Source organism: Pleurodeles waltl, chromosome 4_1 (assembly GCF_031143425.1).
Source record: "Pleurodeles waltl isolate 20211129_DDA chromosome 4_1, aPleWal1.hap1.20221129, whole genome shotgun sequence".
Taxonomy (NCBI): Eukaryota; Metazoa; Chordata; class Amphibia; order Caudata; family Salamandridae; genus Pleurodeles; species Pleurodeles waltl.
Window position 1 is genome coordinate 198,660,525 of NC_090442.1, and position 19,420 is coordinate 198,679,944.

Here is a 19,420-nt window from a genome sequence, read left to right on the forward strand (position 1 = left end):
TCAAACAAGTTTCTGACTAATTATACCTTGTGGTCCCATTGAAATTACATTGAAAATGGAATGTACGTGCCTCAAAGTTAGATCTCAGGTGTTCTGGAGTAGCTAACGCTTTAAATGTTTATCTAGGACGTATGGGAGCGAGCAATAGGGCCCAGGATTACTGCTGCAAATATAATTACTTCCCTTATTGCTATATGGCTCGCTAGTGTTTCCTGTAAGGGCAATTGATGGGCTGGAAAAAACCTTCATGAGAAGTATCCGTTGCCCTTTAAATCTCATATCTTCTACTCTGCATTGCAGGCTTCAGCTTGAATTAGGACTTACCTCCTGATTGCACTTGATAATACCCGATTTGTGAAAAACCGTTGTTTGTGATTGTGTGAGGGCAGAAAAAAACGCCTTTTAAAAAGTTAGCTACAAGGAAACCTTGGGTGTGACTTCTAGTTGTCTCGTGCATAGACAGTTATTTCAGACTGCCAGTTACCTGGCTTTATTTTGTGACTTATTTTTTCCTCTACAGGTGCTACGGAAATGTACTTGGGAACTGCATCCTGGACAAAGATTACCTGCGGTCTGTCAACAAGCTTCCGCGGCTGGTATGTTGACTGCTGTGAGGAGAAACCACAGATTCTCAGGGCTGCACTGGGAACCCAACCTGCCCTGGCAAATGTTGTCATACCAGCCCCCATAGGGTGCATAGCGAGCCCAAGAGCTAAAATGTGGCAATTTGGGAAAAATTGCAAAAATCGTGCATTCTACAACACGTTTTTCATTATTTTTATATATATATATATATATATATATATATATATATATATATAATTGAATTAGTCTTTAAAGCTTCTCGTCTCTCCATAGCCTGTGTCTCTCACATATATTTCATTTGTTTTATACCACCTCTTTACAGCGTAGGATGTCACTTACAGATACAATGAATCGTACATGTGTAAATCACTCCATAGAAATTGTTACATAAGACAGAGAGGACTACAAAGTGTAGGATTCACGTCATCCATACTGGTAGGCATTTTCTAAGAGTGTTTGGTCTGCTGAAGTTTAAACCCAGATTTCATAACTTGAAACAGTGATTAGGGTTGACTTTACAAATAAGGATTTGTTTGTTTCTACACAAACAAACCCTTTTTTAGCAAAATTAGGGTAATGGAAGGCTGGGAAAAAATATAACATTCTAACCTGTACCATGCAGCTTGTATGCAGTTCTTTGATGTCAGATCATAGCTCACTGTGCTAGATTATGATTGTAATTTATGAACTGCACAGTAACAAAATGATCTCTGTGACAAAAGCAGTAACCCACTGAGCTATGCATTAATCACCAGAGTTATCGTGGCCCTTTTATTGTTGAATGAAAGTTGTTGAATATACAAGGAACTCTACAGTGCTTTTTGAACGTATTGCTACAAAACCGCCCCCCACACCCTTCCAGCCTCTTGGGGAAACGCCCGATGTCCGGTACGGCCAGTTCGGCCTTGCAGACTGCACATTTTCTCAACATCAGCGGGTATATAAACAACTGGCATGTCAGCGAGTTCCTCTGATCTTTTACAAGAGCGCTCGCTTTTTAATAATTCTACCATTTCCTTTCACCCCGGTCGCAGGGGCTTAACACTGACTGCACCAAAGGGATACATATGTTTTCAGATTCCGCTCTGACTCATTAGCACTACTGTACATACCATTGACGACTGCAGGGTCGACAGCTCACTCTACTGGCCCTATTTTGAACTTGCTGCACAGGACATTTGACTGATGTTCTTCTAAGGCTGTCTAAATAACGAGTATTGACAAAGATAATTGTCTTGCTTTTTGGTTGTCAGTGTATACCTATGGTCTTTGCAAATATCTTTTGCCGATGTGTCCTGCGTCAGCAAAAGTAAATAATTTTTGCATATACAGTGCAGCATTGGAAAAAAGGCTAAAAGCGCAATGATGTTTACGCACACACGCGTTCGTCACAACTCCTGTACATACGATATGAGAGCTCCTCCGTTTTATTTACTTTTTATATTTACCATTCCATTATCGTAGGCAGCAATCTTGAGCAATTAAAAAAAAAAAAAACTAACTAAAAATGGTGACAGGAGGGGCGGCAAGTAATTGAGGAGTGACTGGGGTGGAGTGGGCAGTAAACAATGGAGGAAATTGAGGTGGGGGGTTAAAACAAAATATGTAAAACCAAAAAAAAAATGCTGTCAGGGAAAGCTTTGCTGAAGCAATGGCAGAGCTCGGAGAGGGTTGGAGAAGGGAGCAACACGGAACGCAGGTACTAAACTGGGAGGAAGCAGCAGATGAGAAGCAAGCAAGAAAACACTAGCGCTCAATGTTGTAACAAAAAATACTCCCCTGCATATGAGCAGTGGAAGGATACAAGGCATCCAGTTAAAAGTTTGGTGAGGAATCGATGGTCAAGGGGAAGAGCAAACACAAAGTGGAAGGAAAGCTGTAGAGTAAGAAGCTATCAAATGATATAGACAAGAAATCCATCATGCTGGGCCAAACCCCACTGTTATTTTTTGTAGAAGGCCTACTGTGGACAGTACCAATATTAAGTTAAAAGCTGCTTATGAGCGACATCTAATAGCTTCACTACTCACTGTTATAGCACCTAAAATCTGATATTTTAAGGTCTAGGCCAATACATAAGTGAGTTTTAAGGTTTTAGGGGCAAATGTTCACTTTTTGGTTTAAAAATGATGATGGTCCCTGGCGTGCAGCCCCATTAGTGACTGTTTTAAGCTAACAATGCTTCAGCATTTATACTGGTATGTTCTGAAGTCACTATCTGATAGAGACTTCTAGTTGCAGATTCCCTACCTTAGAATTTTCCCCAGGCGTCAGACTCCGTCCGGAGTTTTTTTTTAGAGCAGTACCCTTGCGTGCCGTCAGGTGGCGTCAGTTGACTCTTCGTGCGTCGCTGGCGTCTTGGTCGCCGTGATGTCACAGTCATATATAGGCTCCACCCCAGCGCGCTGACGTCAATTATTTTCTTTCTGCGCCAGCCTACGGGCAGATTCGGAGAGAGCTACCCTCAGTCGTTGTTTGACTGCTACAGTTTTGTCGAGTTTTTCGACACTTTTTTAGTGCGTCTAGGATGTCACATAAGACCCGTTTCAAGCCTGTTACTGCATGATGTCAATGATGGAATCGCACCTCATGTGCTTGTGGTGTCTGGAGCGCGACCACGACATGAAGTTGTGCTCTGAGTGCCAGACCGTGAACCCGAAGGCTTTGAGGGAGCGGTCCCTAAACGTCCTGGCGCCCCGGTGCTTGGTTCCGCATTGCTCCCGATCTCGCTCGAGAGGAAGGTCACAAGACTGCTCGCTGAGCCATCACCACTCTACTTCATCCCACTCAAAGTCCTCTGGATATTCAGGTCACAAGAAGAAGTCGAAGAAGAGCAAACGTTCTTCGACTTCACCCCGTCACTTGGACAATGCAACATGGGAAGAGCGCCAATGCTCTAGGCCTCCATTCTCTTAGCCTGCTTTTGGGTCGGCTGTGCACCTCCACAAGTTTCCAGGAGCCTGAGCCACTCCTGCCCAACTCTAGGAATTTTATTAGGCCATGGACCTCATTTTTGGGGAGACCACCTTGGTATCAAACATGTAGGAATCATACCCCAATACTAATGCCAGTATTTGTGGCATGATTCCATGCACTCTGAGGGCTCCTTAGAGGACCCTCCAGTATTGCCCCAGCAAGTCTTCGAGGGTTTGTGAGCAGCACACGCTGCTGCAGTTCCTCACAGGTTTCTACCCTCCTGTTGCTTGACCAGCTCAAGCAGGGGAAGGCAGAACTAAGGTTTTCATGCGGGAGAGGAGATGCAACACCCTCTCCCTTGGAAATAGGTGTTACTGGGCTAGAAAGGGTTAGCCTCCTCGCGCTACCAGACTGCTTTGAATGGCACATTTGGTGCCCTCCCTGCATAATTAAGTTTGCATCAGTCCATTGACCCTACGGTCCGTACTCTTACGTGAAACTGCACAAAGGAAAGGGGAGTGACCATTCCCCTTTCCATCACCACCCCAGGGGTGGTGCCCAGAGCTCCTCCAGGCCACTTGTTTCTGTCGTCTTGGGAACAAGATGTGCAGAGGCCCCTGGGAGCATCTGGTTGGTCAAGACAAGTAGCTGACGTCCCCTCTGATAGGTGATAACCCTGCAGAGTGACCTAGCCCCTTCTTAGAGCTATTTAGGGACTCCTATGCGAGTGGGTCCCCAGATTCGGCACGCAAGACTCCACCAGGACTCCTCTGCATCGACCCCTTCTGCTCCTGGGCACTGGAACCACTGCTGGACTTCTCAGCAACCAAACAAGCCTGCAACACCCGAGACAACCTCGCCTTGCAACATTGCTTCTCCGGCTCCTTCCAGCACCTGCAACATTTCCACAGCTGTCTATCCTCTGGGGTCGGCAAGACTTCAGCTGCAGCAAAGAAGCAAGAAGGAATCTCCCTTGGAGTGAAGGAGTCACTCCCCTGCATCCGCAGGCACCTAAGGCAACAACTTCCGGCTGTTGGGATCTGCTCTCCGCTGGAACTGCGTGGATGCCCCAACAAGATGGTGGTTCTGAGTGGTCCTCTTGGTCCTCTCTACCTTCTGTCCAACTTGGGAGACGGTGAGCCCTTGCCTCTCCCTGCAGGACAAAATCCCTGTGTGCCGTGACTCTGGCAGCAACCAAGGCTTTTTGACTCCTGCTCCGAGGGATCTTCAGGCTCCAAGTACTCCCGTCCTCCAGCACTTCATCCTTGCGAGGACAGTCTCCTCTCTGCTGCTCCGGTGACTTAGGACTCCTCTCCAGGTGTGCTGACTGGGTCTCACTGCAATTTACTGTGCCTGCTGCCAGTGGGTTGCCTCTGGGGGTTACGATTGCTTCTACTGGCTACCCTGACTGCTGAGGGTTAGCCTGGACTCCCCTCCAAAGGTCGAGTCCCCTGGACCTTGCTGGTCCTCTCAGCTCTAAAAATCCTCTTCTGCCCAGATTTGCACTTGCCAAGGTCTGTTGGTGGTCCTCCTGACCAGTGACTCATCTGCGACCTGGCGACTGCGTGGGACAGCTTCTGCACAACTTCAGGGACTCCTCTGCAGCTCCTCTGCTCCACAGCTGACTTTCATCTTCCTCCGTTGACCCGGATCTTCTCCCACAGAAGGGTGGGCAGTGGCTGCTGCCCCACCTGGACACTTCTGCATTGACTAGACTCTGTCCACTTCTTTTTCAAGTCCTCTTCATCCAGAATCCACCATGGGGTTCCACTGAACTGATCCTGTTCTTGCAAACCTTCTTTTCCATGTCCCCTTGTTAGCCTATGGGAAGATCAGCTAACTTACCTCTCCTCTCCTGGTCGTTGGGGGTCATCTAGGTACTCACCTCTTGGGGTTCCAAGCTCTCCCAGCTCTCTACTAACTACTCCACATCCTAGGTTGGGGACCTAACTTTGCATTCTACTATTTTAGTATATGGTTTGCCCCCCCCTATAGGGCCCTAGCTATTTCTTACCAATGCTTGTTGTTTTTCTATGCTAATTCAGAGTACTTACCATGTGTGTATATAGTGTATACTTACCTCCAGTTGTGGGTCTGCCTATAGTATTCTAGTTCAATGTTACTTTAATAAAGCATCTTTATTTTTGCAACACTGTGTGTTTCCTTTCATGTGAGAAGTTGCTGTGTGACTACTGTCGTATTGCACTTTACACTCCTCCTTGATGAGACTTGGCTGCTCACCACAGCTACCACGAGAGAGCCCTGGCTTTCTAGACACTGTTCAATAATTAATAAGGGTTGCCTGGACCTTGTATAAGGTGCAAACACCATAGGTGTCTGCCACATACCAGGTCAGCCTTCCTAGACTAGCGGTCATGATACCTCACCTGACGCTGGCATGCTTTGTCCCCCTACCATGGCAACGGAGTTGGGAGCATAGCATTCCATGTTGGTGAGAATGGTGGTTGAGGTCCTCAGCCTTCAGCTAACTTATGTGGCAGTCAGGACTAACCTCCTGACTGAGTTGCGTCAGCCTGGGGTTTCTACCTCTAGACTCCCGTTTGTCATTTAATGAAGCCCTCACTGATGTCCTACTGGGTACCTGGTCCAGACCCAGCACAATGGCAGTCGGCCGCCGCTATTAGCCTGTGCCGAACGAGGCTAAATTCCTGACCAAACACCCTATGCCTGAGAGTCATCCGAGCTTTTTATCGGGTGCATTCCCTTCCGCACCCATGGATAGGGAATCAAAAAGACTGGATCAATTTGGGAAGAAATTGTTCTCTTCCTCCAGTCTTGGACTGTGGTCTGTGAACACTGCAGGCCTTTTGGGCCGCTATTCCCATACTCTATGGAATATGGTTGCACAGGTGCTGCCTCTGGTCCCCGAGGAGGCCCAGGCTGTTCTGTCTCAAGCCGTTGCTGATGGGAAAGATGCAGCCAAGTTCACGTTGTGGGCTGGATGCGACTGACTCGCTGGGTAGATCGGTTGGGTCGACGGTGGCCTTACCGTTTCACTTCTGGTGAGGACATCTGGCTTTTCGGGGGATGGCCAGCAGTCACTCATGGACACGCCATTCGATGGCACCGTCTCTCAAAGCAGACTCTGCGCTCGAGCATTTTAAGGAGTCTCAGGCTACGGCTCAGTCCCTTGGCCTCGCAGCTCCTACTCTCCCTGTCGGTCTGCTTTTTGCCCCTTTTGTGGCACCCAACTGCATCCCTTTCTCACCAGCCACCGAGCCGCGCATGCTGCCCAGCCTCTGCGTGGCTATGGAGGTGGGATCCCAAGTGCTTGTGGATCAGGGAGCCAGCAGTCCGCCAGGTCTACCACCGCTCCAATCTTGCTAGTCCGTTGCTCCATCCCGGATGAGTTGGAGGCAGGATTTGCCATCACCTGCCCCCCTGGGAATCAATCACGACAGACTGGTGGGTTTGGCAAATAATCCAAAAGGACTACTTCCTCCCCTTCGAGACTACCCCTCCGGCCATTTCACATCAGATGATGGAGGATTACTTGGCACTTCTCCACGAGGAAGTTCCGACTCTCTTGGCCAAGGGAGCCATAGAGAGGGTTCCTGTGCCAGAAGTAGGTCATGGTTGTTATTCCCACTACATTATGGTGCCCAAAAAGGACAAGGGCCTTCGTCCCATCCTAGGCCTCTGTACTCTCAAACTCTGCCTCAGAAAGGAGAAATTCAAAATGCTCACTCTGGCTCAGGCCACATCTGCCTTAGACCCTGGAGACTGGATGATAGCGTTGGGCTAGCAGGACGCCTACTTCTGCATTCTCGTCCTGCCTCCCCACAGACACTACTTGTGGTTTTGTGGTAGGTCACAAGCACTTTCAGTTTACTATGCTCCCCTTTGGCCTTACCATCTCCCCTCGGGTGTTCACCAAAGTGATGGTGGAGGTCATCTATGCAGGCTAGGGGTTTCAGTCTTCACCTATCTCGACAACTGGCTGTTGGAGGCAAGCTTGCCCGGGGCGGTCGTCTTCCACCGTCAGACTTCGGTGAACCTCCTGCATTCACTGTGATTCACTATAAACATGCCGAAGTCACAGCTGACTCCCTCTCAGACGCTCCCTTTCATTGGAGCTGCAGTTTGTTTCAGCCTTTGTCATGGGTTTTGGTGAGAATGACTCTGAGGCTGCTGGGCCTCGTGGCCTCCTGCATCATGCTTGTCGCACATGCCAGTTGGCATATGTGGGCTCAGCAGTGGGACCTGACGTTCTAGTGTGCGGAGCATCATGGGAATCTCTCCGACAGGATCCAGATCTCGGAGGGAACTGTGCAAGATCTGCAGTGGAGTCTTCCAAATCACAGTTGGGTTAGTGGCAGATCTCTCTCCCATCCCCACCCAGATCTCACAGTAGTGACAGATGCACCACTCCTGGGATGGGGTGGCCACTTAGGGGAGATGGAAATCAGAGGCCTCTGGTCCCCGGCAGAGTCTGGGCTCCTCATTAGTGTTCTGGAGCTCAGGCTGAACAGGCTTACATTGAAAGCATTCCTTCCCTCTTGCTAGGGGGAAAGTGGTGTAGGTGTTCACCAACAACATCACCGCCATGTGGTACTGCATCAATTGGGGCATTGCGGGGTCGTGGACCCTTTATCAAGAGGCCCTGCGCCTCTGGACGTGGCCAGAACGTCGGGGCATATCCCTGGTGGTTTAACATCTGGCAGGCTCTCTGAACACCAGAGCAGACAAACTCGGCCAACAAAGCATGGTCGATCACGAATGGCGTCTTCATCCGGAAGTGGCACAAGGTCTCTTTTAACACTGGGGAGAGCCTTGGTTAGATCTGTTCGCCTCCTCCGAGAACTTGTAATGTCAGCTGATTTGCGCGTTGGAGTTTCCAAGGTAGCACTTGCTCAGTGACGCTTTTCGTCTCGAGTGGAACTCAGGCCTCCTGTATGCCTTCCAGCCGATACCATTTCTGCCCAGAGTTCTGAAGAAGGTCAAGAGTAACTGGTTCCAGGTAATCCTTGTGGCTCCAGACTGGGCACGAAGACTATGGTATTCCGAGCTTCGGAGCATGGCTTTTGGTCCTCCAAACAGACTGCCCCTTCGGGAGAATCTTCTGACGCAGGAGAAGGGGAAAGTTCTCCACCCAAACCTCTCCAGTCTCTGCCTCCTTGCGTCCGGATTGAGCAGTGGCAGTTGACCACTTTCAACCTTCCTCCACACTTCTGCAATGTTATTTAGGCAGCCAGGCATCCCTCCACAAAATGGTATACGCCTGTCGTTGGAATAAATTTGTGGCATGGTGTGCAGACAAGTCTGTTAATCCCCTTTCTGCACCTGTCTGAGGTTCTACTTTACATCCTCTCTAGCCCAGCAGGGCTCTGCTTTGGGCACCTTTAAAGGTTACCTCTCTGCTATCTCTGCCTTCCTCAGACTGCCAGAACAACCTTCCTTGTTCAAATCTCCCATTGTTGGGAGGTTGCATAAGGGACTCAGCCACATGTTTCCACCTAAGCCGTTCATTAGGCCCCTGTGGGATTTGAACCTGGTACATGCATATCTTATGCGTGCTTCTTTTGAGCCACTACATAATTGTCCTTTACAACTCCTCAATTTGAAAACTGCTTTCCTTATTGCCATCACCTCTGCCCGCAGAGTGAGTGAGCTTTGAGCACTTTCTTCAAAGCCACAATTTGTATATGTCCATCCTAAGTGGTGCTTCGTACTAAGGCCTCTTTCCTCAAAGTGGTCACGCCCTTTCATGTAAGCCAATCCATCACTTTGCCTACTTTTTACGCACCCTCACATCTTTCTCGTTAAGAGAAAAGACTCCACTTTCTGGATCCAAAAAGAGCATTGGCGTTCTACCTTAGATGTACAGAAGATTTCCGGCTGGACAATCAACTCTTTGTGGGTTATGTGGATGCGACGAAAGGACACAGAGTGCAGAAGAGAACCCTCACCAGGTGTGTTGTTTTCTTCGTGAACATGTGCTACGCTTTGGCTAAGAAACAACCCCCTGCTGGTTTGCGTGCTCACTCAACCAGAGCAGCAACTGCATCCACTGCGTTAGCACATGGAGTTCCAGTCCTGGACATCTGCCAGGCAGCAGCGTGGGCATCCCTGCACTCGTTCACAAAACACTGCTGCCTCAGCAGTCAGGTCCGCAGGGATGGCTATTTTGGCCGTTCGGTCCTGCAGGAATTCCTAGTATGATCTTGGTTCGCAGACCCACCTCTAGGGACGGTATTGCTCGGGTATCTATTCTAATGGGTATCTATCACAAGGTAAGGAATTTCCAACTAGAAGTCTCTATCAGATCAGACATATTCTAGTTGCAGATTCCTTACTGACCCACCCATCCTCCCCGCACTGTGAAATTATTTCTAGGGATAGGGACTCCCTTTCAGAGGCCTAATTCTGGTGCACCAATCTCAGCTAATGCACTGTTCAGATATGTTTATATTTTTTATATAATTCACCAGTGAATGAAAATGTCTCCCCAAGCGTGATTCTTACCCAGAAACCTTGGTCATATGTCAGTTGTGTACTTGTGTGCTGTAGTTGCTCATAATAATTTCTGGAGACCAAAGAAAGAATGTCAGTCATCTTATTGAAAATGATGACATTTTAAATAAAAGGTTATTTTGAGGTGCTGGAGTTGTCCATATTTCATTCAGGGCACATAGGACAGAGGACCACTTCTGTTCTGCTGAGGGACAACACGTATCAGTGAAGTGTTCCCAAAAAAGAATCGAACTCTATACCGCCAGATCGTGAATCCTGCACATAAGCAGTGTGATCTAGATAGGATAGGTATCCGTGGGAAATAGAATCTCATATTGGTTATGTGATCTAATGTATACCATATAAGCGGATGTAGATGATATAAGCTTGTTGAGATTCTGCTCATCCAGTCATTTAACTGGAACCCTGCAAGACTGCACATCTGCCAGATGGCTGTTGGACTGGTTTATGCTGAAGACCTTATTATAGGTCACAACCTCAATTACATCTACTAAATAAAATATTCTGAAATTATATGGACTCTTTGTTTTGGTGTCATCTGCCTCCATGAAAAGTCTTTGTTGGGATAGAAGTCAGCCTCCTCTTGGAGACGCTCAATAGATTGATTCTCTTCTTTTTCCCCTTCAGTTTTTGGGCAACCACTCCTTTCCATGTAAATGGCCAATACAAGCAGAGTATAGTCCAGTAAACTGTGCCATCATGCATATTCCCGACTCAGAGTGTATATACGGTGTTAGCATAAGGACACAGTCATGTCTACAAGAGAACACATGTACTGCTGACTTCAAAGTAAACCCACTTTCATACAGAGAGATTCCATAAATCACAGAGACCCAGGGAAGCTGCAAAGTGGATAAAAAGAGATCTCCTGTTAGCCTGTCTAATTGGTGTTTTGTCTAGCAAAGTTACCCCTCATTATGCTGTTAAAGTCAACCCATCAGGTGACTGAGCACCAATTGTACAGAAGTGCGGGCGTTATTGTACATTGAGGGGAAAAAAGATCCAGGTCTGACCCACACGCACTCCTGTGAATAAAATGTAAATGCCATAAACATCACATCTAAGCATGTACGCTGTATCAGAGAAGGTTTTTATTTATTTTTTTAAAACAGGATTGCCACACCTCTGGAACCTAGAGTAAAACCCCACAGATACCAGTCTCGAAGCCATCCCTGCTGCATAAATTAATTTATGCGCCGGTCAGTTTCCATATAGTTGGGAGGTGTGGTTTCATGGATCTTAACACAACATACTTTTAATTTTGTCCATCAGACCATTACCTTTCTACGTGATGAGACAAAATTGGTGTGGGTTGTTTCCCATGATTGAGCATGGCATCATTTGTCATAAAAAGTATTGTTGGACGACTGTTGGATATACCAATAACCATATATAACCATTCAAGACATTAATAAATGGATGCAAAATCCTCTTCACCTCTACCCTACGCTTCCACTTCAGAAGTGTGCCATTCAAATGAGAAAGTCGAAGTACATTTGATAATCAAGGCAAACCGATCTTAAGCCAAAGATAATAATAATAATATATGTGTGATCTGAGTTAGTCAGGCAAGCGCAGAGCCATTCTTACCCAATTACGACAACGCCTATCTGGTATATCACCGCCAGTCCTCCAGGTCATTCAGCATCTCGTTGTGGACTTCTGACATTAGGCGTTCTTGGCCTGAGCTGTTGTCTACCAGAGTATCCATTGCTGTACGCAGTATGCAGGTGCAATGTGCAAGAAGTTGGCTGTCTGTACTTCGCTATTGGCCTCTCGGGCCACATTGCTAGTCAGCTGGGCTTCTGCTGGCTGTGGCAAGGTCCCTGCTTCCCCGCTTTTAGCAGTCTCAGGAGCCTTAAACTAGTAAGTCTTTAAATTAAAAATGCCCTTATATGCAGATTATTGCCATGCTTCATACCTTCACTTTCTTTTTAACCTGTGTGACTGATTTGTAGTATTTCTGGACCACTTTAGTGTAGTTTATGAAGATAATCAGGCATACGTCACTGGATGCAGGACTGTGTGATTGAGAAGATTGGTGATGAACGGTTGAAGAGATGCTCAGCCATGACCATATGACAGGATTTCACATTGTGTAAAGCCGGGATTCAAGAAACTGCACAGGTTGCACATCTTCAGTACCCTCTGGAAATCCCAGAAAGTTACGTTTGTCCCACGGGCCTGCCTTATGCATTCTTGATTTGCTCATCAAGCATCTTTTACATTTAGTAGTGTAACATTTAGTTACTTCATTTCAGAAGTTCGTCCCCCAGCATCTGTGATCGAGTTAACCACATTGCACATATCTTGGTGCGTAAATGGGACAACCCCTTAAACCTCACCGATTTTTCTACTCCAAAAAATAGTGGAATATAAAATAGATATTAAGATCCCATCCTTGGAAGCGTTTTCCCAGCTATGCGTGCACGGAGACCATGTCTTCTCCACTAGCTGGGTAACCTTTACAAATGTGGCTGGCTTCCTCTGATGAGTTTCTCTCTTACCATGCCTGCACAGCAACAACCTGGGGAGCAGTATAGGGGACATTGAGCCTGTCTAAAGAAAACAGGAGCTTGTGCTGGAAGCGTGAGATGGCGCGCTCACTGTTCACATTAGATGAGGGATAAGATTCGTCACCAAGCAGCTAAGGCAGTCCCAATATGAGTCACTTGGCCTACCCAGAGTATGTTCCGAGTTACAAAACAGAAGTCAGAGAGAGCATATCTCATTCATACAAGGCAGTGAGGCCTCCCAGGTGTCACAAAGCAGCGACTCCCCACTTAACACAAGTTGCAAAGGCAGGTCTCACATTGCACAACATGCGGGTCACAGGAGCTGAGCTCTGGAAATCTGAGCAGGGGAGATAAGAAGGCCTATAAGACGCTGTTACAAACACATGTCCACATTTCTATACGACCTGCCCACAGGCAGCATCAGTGTCTTTTGCCGCACACTCGCTGCCTTAAATTGGGTATATGTAGTACACTAGCGGTGGGTGTAAGGTGCTGTTTCAATTAGATTTGGTGGTTTGCAACATCTCCCTCTCTCGCTCTCGCGCGCTCTCTCTCTCTCCCCCCCCTCTCTCTCTCTCTCTCTCTCTCTCTCTCTCCCCCCCTCTCTCTCTCCCCCCCTCTCTCTCTCTCTCTCTCCCCCCTCTCTCTCTCTCCCCTCTCTCTCTCCCCCCTCTCTCTCTCTGTCTCTCTCTCCCCCCCCTCTCTCCCCCCCCCTCTCTCTCCCCCCCTCTCTCTCTCTGTCTCTCTCTCCCCCCCTCTCTCTCTTTCTCTCTCCCCCTCTCTCTCTCTCTTTCTCTCTCTCTTTCTCTCTCCCCCTCTCTCCCTCTCCTTCCAGCCTTGGTGAACAGTTTTGAAAGCTCATGTCATGCAGCCAGCGCCACCATGCTCTGGTAGACCCCACAGATTATGGCTCACTACCTTCAGGATCTGTTCCTATTAAATGGCCAGTGAGTCAATGTATCTCACTGGCCAACAGATCAGAGATCCCCCAACATCATTGTAGCTATTTGAACCCCCTGACTGGGCTCTCAGCAGTCTTGTATGGGTGTTTGAGACAATTTCCAGCCTCACCAGTCATTCTTGCCAGCTGTTTCTTCAATGGTGGACCTTACAGGTCACACCCCACTAGGAGTCAGTCACAAACCTGCAAGCAGGACCATAATTTCACTGGTCTCCAGTAGGGGAGGCTGGGCTACAACCTCTGCAGACAACAACTTAGAATGTCTTAACGACTCGCTGAAGCTTAATGTTAATAGGGCTGCAAATTTGCTTTAGCATTCAAGTGTTGCCTTTATGTACGTTCTTTTGCTATTTAATATAATATAATTGGTAGCTCTAATGGGAGCACTAACCATGCATCTCTATTTTGCCCGGTCATGCTGCAAGTCTGCATAGCCTAGTTGATTGACGGTAAAATTTAAAACTTTAGCATAGCATTGCAACAACTCCTCCTGCGTCAGATATGGTTGTCTACATCTCTCCTTCCCTTCCAGAATTTTTTTTCCTAACGCCCTCAGATTGTTGCACTCCTATTTGTTATTATACCACAAATTGTTATACAGTGCTGCATTGCACTGTTGCTCTGAATATCAAAAAAATTGGTCACAAAGTGTTGTTTCCTCTCTACCCTGTCTCTATGTTCAACATGCAGTCAAGATCTCTGCTAAATGACCTAATTAATAGGCACAGCTGATGAAAAAAAGTGCAGTCTCATATTCTCATCATAAACATCCTAGATTAGTAGTCCAAAGGCTGTACACTATGGCATATTAAGCAACTGTTCGTGAGTGTTTATACAAATGTGTTTGTACTACAATCATATATTATTAATGGAGGCACTATATTTGAAAAATTGTTTTGCAAATTTGATAACACCTGTTATTTCTTAGCCACCCCCTGAACTGGATCCAGTACTCGCAAAAAGGAGTGATTTTGAGCCATCCGTGGAGAAGGCGAGGTATAGTAGCTTCCTGCAGAATCAGAAGAACTCTGTTCAGCTCAAAGCGGAGTCCTGCCGCCCAAACCAGTCTCCCTTGGAATCATCTCCTGTTAGAGACCTGCAGTCGGAAGCATCTCTGAATTATCCTGAGAGGGAAGGCAACGGTGGGTAAGTGATTGTGTTAGGGGTTTATCTATTTGCCAGAACTTTTTGGCAACAGTTGGTGCTGGTTGAATCCCTCTAGTTCCTCTTTGATTTCTGCTGAGGCCAGTTTATTTCTGGCATCGTCTGTCAATCTCAGTTCCTTGCTGATGTATGTTGATGTCCATGGCCCCGGTGCCTTTTTTTTTGGTTCCATCCTGTTGTCTGTTAATGCCAAACCCTCACTGGCGCCTGGCTTTGCTGGTGGCGTCCTGCTATCGGACATTTGCTATCGGATCTTTGGTGTTAATAAAACATTGAATTTACCCAAGAAACTACATTTTTTTGTGTACCAACACTGTCTATAGATTTACCTTTGTAATTCCATTACGGCTTCTTGGCTATTTTTTTGGTTGTTTTTTTTTTTTTTTTTTTTTAATCTAGCTAGCTCTTTCTGTCAAAGCATTCTGTCAAATAAGGAAGATCACTAAAGATGATTGAGAAAGACCCCTCAAATGGACCCCCTCCTGCAAGACAGAAGTTGGTGCATTACGAATCCAATGCAAAGAACATGGGGGGCTTAATGAGGGTGGATGACATGAAGATGTTGAAGTAATGCTAGAGCTCCTGTGAACTATTTGCCTAGATTCCCAAGCTGAAAGAAAATGAATCTGGTCGAAAGGTCCACAGAGATGGATGAAGCAGGAATGGTGAAGATCAGTGGCAAAGAAACATTCTGGCCCAGATTATCTTTGTCCTGTAAGATGAACTGCTAGAGAAGCGAACCACTAGACCAACCTAAAGGGGCATTGTTTACTGCTATTGAGAGATTGTTTTTTGTGATTGAGAAAAGTAAACATGGGTATAGAGAAGGGGAGCTCTGGTCATTGTGAAGATGAACATTACGTAGCCAATTCATTTGTAAGGATGACAGTTGTGGTGTTTAATGGATAATCACTTTTAAAGGAGAGGTAAAAAAAAGGTACAGAGACTGCAGAAGATACTTTTAAGAATGCTTGACTCTGGGCACGCAACTCAGCTCGGTGACAGAGCTATCCGGTTTTAAACAATGGGGTATCTGTCTGCATTAGACGTCTGGGACGCAAATGGCATGGTACCATTTGGACACCTTTGGACAGAATACGACATGGCTGAGGTACAGGTGTTGAAGTATTTACAACTGCGTCACACACTCTGGACAGGGATCCCTAGTAGGGAGGAGACAATGGAAGAATCCCACAGAAAAGGAGTGTTAGCTTTTTTAGTCATGTGTCCTGCTATCGCTTTCACATATGCCACACTGATGACCGGCACACAGGGGGACCGGGTACGATTGAAGGCCCATTGACCGAGCGATGCTGGAGGATGAGGATTGGAGAGATGCTCTACAATTTACAAGGGTGGTGGCTTAAAGGCGATTTTCCGTGTAATCCATCTGAAAGTCCTGCAAAAAATATACTACACCCAAGCATTATTATACTAAATGGGTAGAGGCAAAGATGATTGTCTCCGACAATGTGGTCAGAAGGGTGCCTTACATAATACGTTATGGGAATATCCTAAAATGCAACCCTTCTGGAGGAGTGTAACTCACAGGCTAAAAGAGGTCACAGGACTGACTAGAGAGGCGACTGCCACCCTGACGTTACTAGGCATATGGAATAACTGAATTGTCATCCTACAACAAACTATTGATTAACCAAGGGTTCTAGTGGAAAAGAAGTTGATAGCCCAGTAATGGCGCAGCAAAATAGGCCCAAAACTGCACAACTGGGAATGGAGCTGTGCAGGGTAATGGAAAAGATGGTGTATGAAGGCAGGGGATGCTCCCGCATATATGGGGAAAATATGGGGTGGATGGGGAACGGGAAGTCGGCCATTGACTGGGGGCGGGGGGCGGTATGGGAGGCAGTCAGGAAAAAAGAACAGGGGACATAGGATGTAAAACCCAATCCGTGAACACTCGAACATTGAGCGGGACTCAGTGCCAACCTGGTGGTCATAATCTAGGCTTTATGAGAGGGCTGATGTGTGGGGGAAGGAGGGGACATTTATCACTGCTGCATTTATTCCAAACGTGTGGTCTTTTTTGAGACCTTGTCTTGTTTGAAGATGCATAAAAAACATTAAAAAAAGAATGCTTGAATAAGAGGTGGAAACTGATAGACTCAATCCTTCATCTCATCATGAGTTATCTGTAGGTCTTATTTTGTATCAGTAATACTATGAAAAAGTTACAAAACGTGACTCATGTTACATCTTCTGACAAAAATACCAGGTCTTCAAAATTTGTCAGAAAAATATTGCGCCATCAGAATAAATTATAGAAAATATATGCCCAATAAAGCAATACGTTCCTCTCAGACGAAGTGTTAAAAAAGGTTATTCTAGCTCTAGGAATAGCTAAACTAGACTATGCAAATTCCCTCTACTCTGGCCTCCCACAAAAGTTGATTTACAGACCACAAGTGTTCCACAGTCAAAGAGCTAGATTGATCGTAAAGGTACCAAGATACTCGCATACCTCACCCATGCTCAGGGAACTTCATTGATTGTCTCTGAAATAAAGAATTACATTTTAAGATCTACTGCCTTACCTTCAAAGCTTTAGTAGATGAGGGACCTCCTTTTTTTAAAGAAAATATTATTAATAAAGTACTGTCCTGCATCGGAATTACATTCTTCATCTGCATTTCTGCTGGCTGTACCTAGATTCAAGAAAGTGGAATTGGGTAGCTGCAGTTTTTCCTATATGGCTCTGTTTATCTGGAATCACTCTCTCTCTCTTCGGTTGCAGACTAATCACGTTTCCTTTTGCAAAGAACTGAAAACATGGCTTTTCAAATGAGCCTACTCCGGCTGCTAATTGTCCTTTCCGCTGCTCATTAGTCAGCAGTTTGCCCCATAGCGCCAGGAAACTGTTGATGACTGTGCGATTAATAAATGAAAATGAACATAACAATTAACATAACATATTTGTCATGGCAATGAAAATAAAACTAGCCCAATTACTCATTTGATTTAGAGCAACTATACTAATAAACACACATTCACATGTACATCATACTATTACTAGAGTGCAAATGTCAAGTTCCAATTTCTTATAGATAATTCGGCTCACAGATTTCTTAACTTTAAAATATTCTCCAGGTGCCAGACTGGATCTGAACTTTTTTTACTGCAGTGCTTCTGCACACCACCAGGTGGCATCGTGCTGCTCCACCTTCGTCCTCATACCACTGCAGAAGTGATGGAGCAGAGCTTCTTATAGGCACCTCCCCTCCGTGCTCCTGTCCATTCCTTTCTTTCAGCTCAATCGAACGTGGATGTGACGGTCCACTTCCTTGTCAGTTGACACATTTTTCCAAAATCCTTTCCAGTGCACAAGAGAACAATCCTCACGGAAGACTATGGTGTTCAAACCATGGCATGAAACATTTTTCATTGTTAGATCTGCATAAACGTGTGCCTGTGGTGTATGGGCTCAGAGCACGAATCCAAATCTTGCAAAGAATGTGCAGTCATGCACCTGAATGGGATTCAGGACTATGAAGCAAAGTGGTATGCCGCCAAATACCACAAAGAAGTCACTGGCCTCATGTAAGTCCTGCTCCCTCTCAAATTCGAGGGGTGTGGGCTCATGACCGCTTTTGAGGCTGCTCCTGTGACAGAGCATTCTCATGGTTGAGGTTCTCCGGTAAGTACAAATCGAAGTCCAAGAAGAACCATAGGAAGTTGAAGCGGAACCTGACCCCATCCGACCCACTCTCTGGGTGCCTTTGGAGTTGACTGGAGCACCTGGCATCTTCCTGATTGTGAACCACCTGGCGGGATCTTTAAATTCCAAGGCAGATGAGTTCAGCTGGTCACGCCTGGTGGATCACAAATGGTGATTGCATCCTGAGGTTGTGCAGGACGGCTTCCAACAGTGGGCAGAGCTCTAGCTTGATCTTTTCATAACGTCAAGATTGAGCAGTGTCAAAACGTCTGCACGTTGGAGTTCCTAAGAACTCTTTCTCTGCGAGATTCATTCAGGCTAGAGTGGAGCCTGGGACTTATGTACTACCCCTTTTTTTTTTTTTTACCACTGCCTCGCATGCTCTGAGTTCTCAACAAGTACAGGAATTTTGGGGGCACAAATCATCCTATTGGCTCCAGGGTTGGGCAAGGAGAGTATGGTACCAAGAACTTATGGGCCTGAGTATTTTTCCTTCAATCAGGCTACCACTTCTGGAGGATCTTCTGTTGCAGCAGCAAAGCAGGGTTCTGCACCCAAGCCTGTGCAGTCTAGCCCTCCATGTGTGGAGATTGAGCGATGGCATTCGACTGTTATATCTGCCGCCTGAGGTTGTGGATGTCATCCTGGCAGCCAGGTGCCCTGCAACAAAATCCATTTGCGCAGAGCGTTGGGAGAACTTTGTGGCCTGGTGTGGAGTCTGCAATACAGAACCCCTACAATCCCATCTGTTGGATGTTTTGTTGCTTGGTGTTATCTTTAGCCCAGCAAGACCCTGTGGTGTGCCCCATTAAAGGTTCTGTCAAACCTTTCAGCCTTTTTTGCATTTGCCAGACCAGCTGTCCTAGTTTTAATGCGGTTCGGTAAAGGTTTGACGCACATGTTCCCTCCCAAACAGTTTGTGATGCCACATTGGGATCTTAATTTGGTCCTGGCATTCCTCCTATGTACCCCCTCCGAGCCAGTTAACAGTAGCTCATTGTATATTTTGACTCTCAAAACAATCTCTCTCCTTGCATTTGCTTTCGTCCATTGCATGAGTGAGCTCCAGGTTCTCTTGGTGCAGCCTCCCTACACCACCGTTTTTGCACT

General features: G+C 46.5%; 1 protein-coding gene across 5 annotated transcripts in view; it reads left to right on the forward strand.

Moving 5' to 3' along the window:
- The window catches only part of RAD52 (RAD52 homolog, DNA repair protein), a 194,007-nt gene that overhangs the window by 144,836 nt on the left and 29,751 nt on the right, over positions 1–19,420 (forward strand). For all 5 annotated transcript variants that reach the window (XM_069228112.1, XM_069228115.1, XM_069228111.1 and 2 more), the window contains 2 exons: positions 521–596; positions 14,402–14,619. In XM_069228112.1, the coding sequence (XP_069084213.1) occupies positions 521–596; positions 14,402–14,619 (294 nt within the window). The remainder of the gene's footprint in view (positions 1–520; positions 597–14,401; positions 14,620–19,420) is intronic.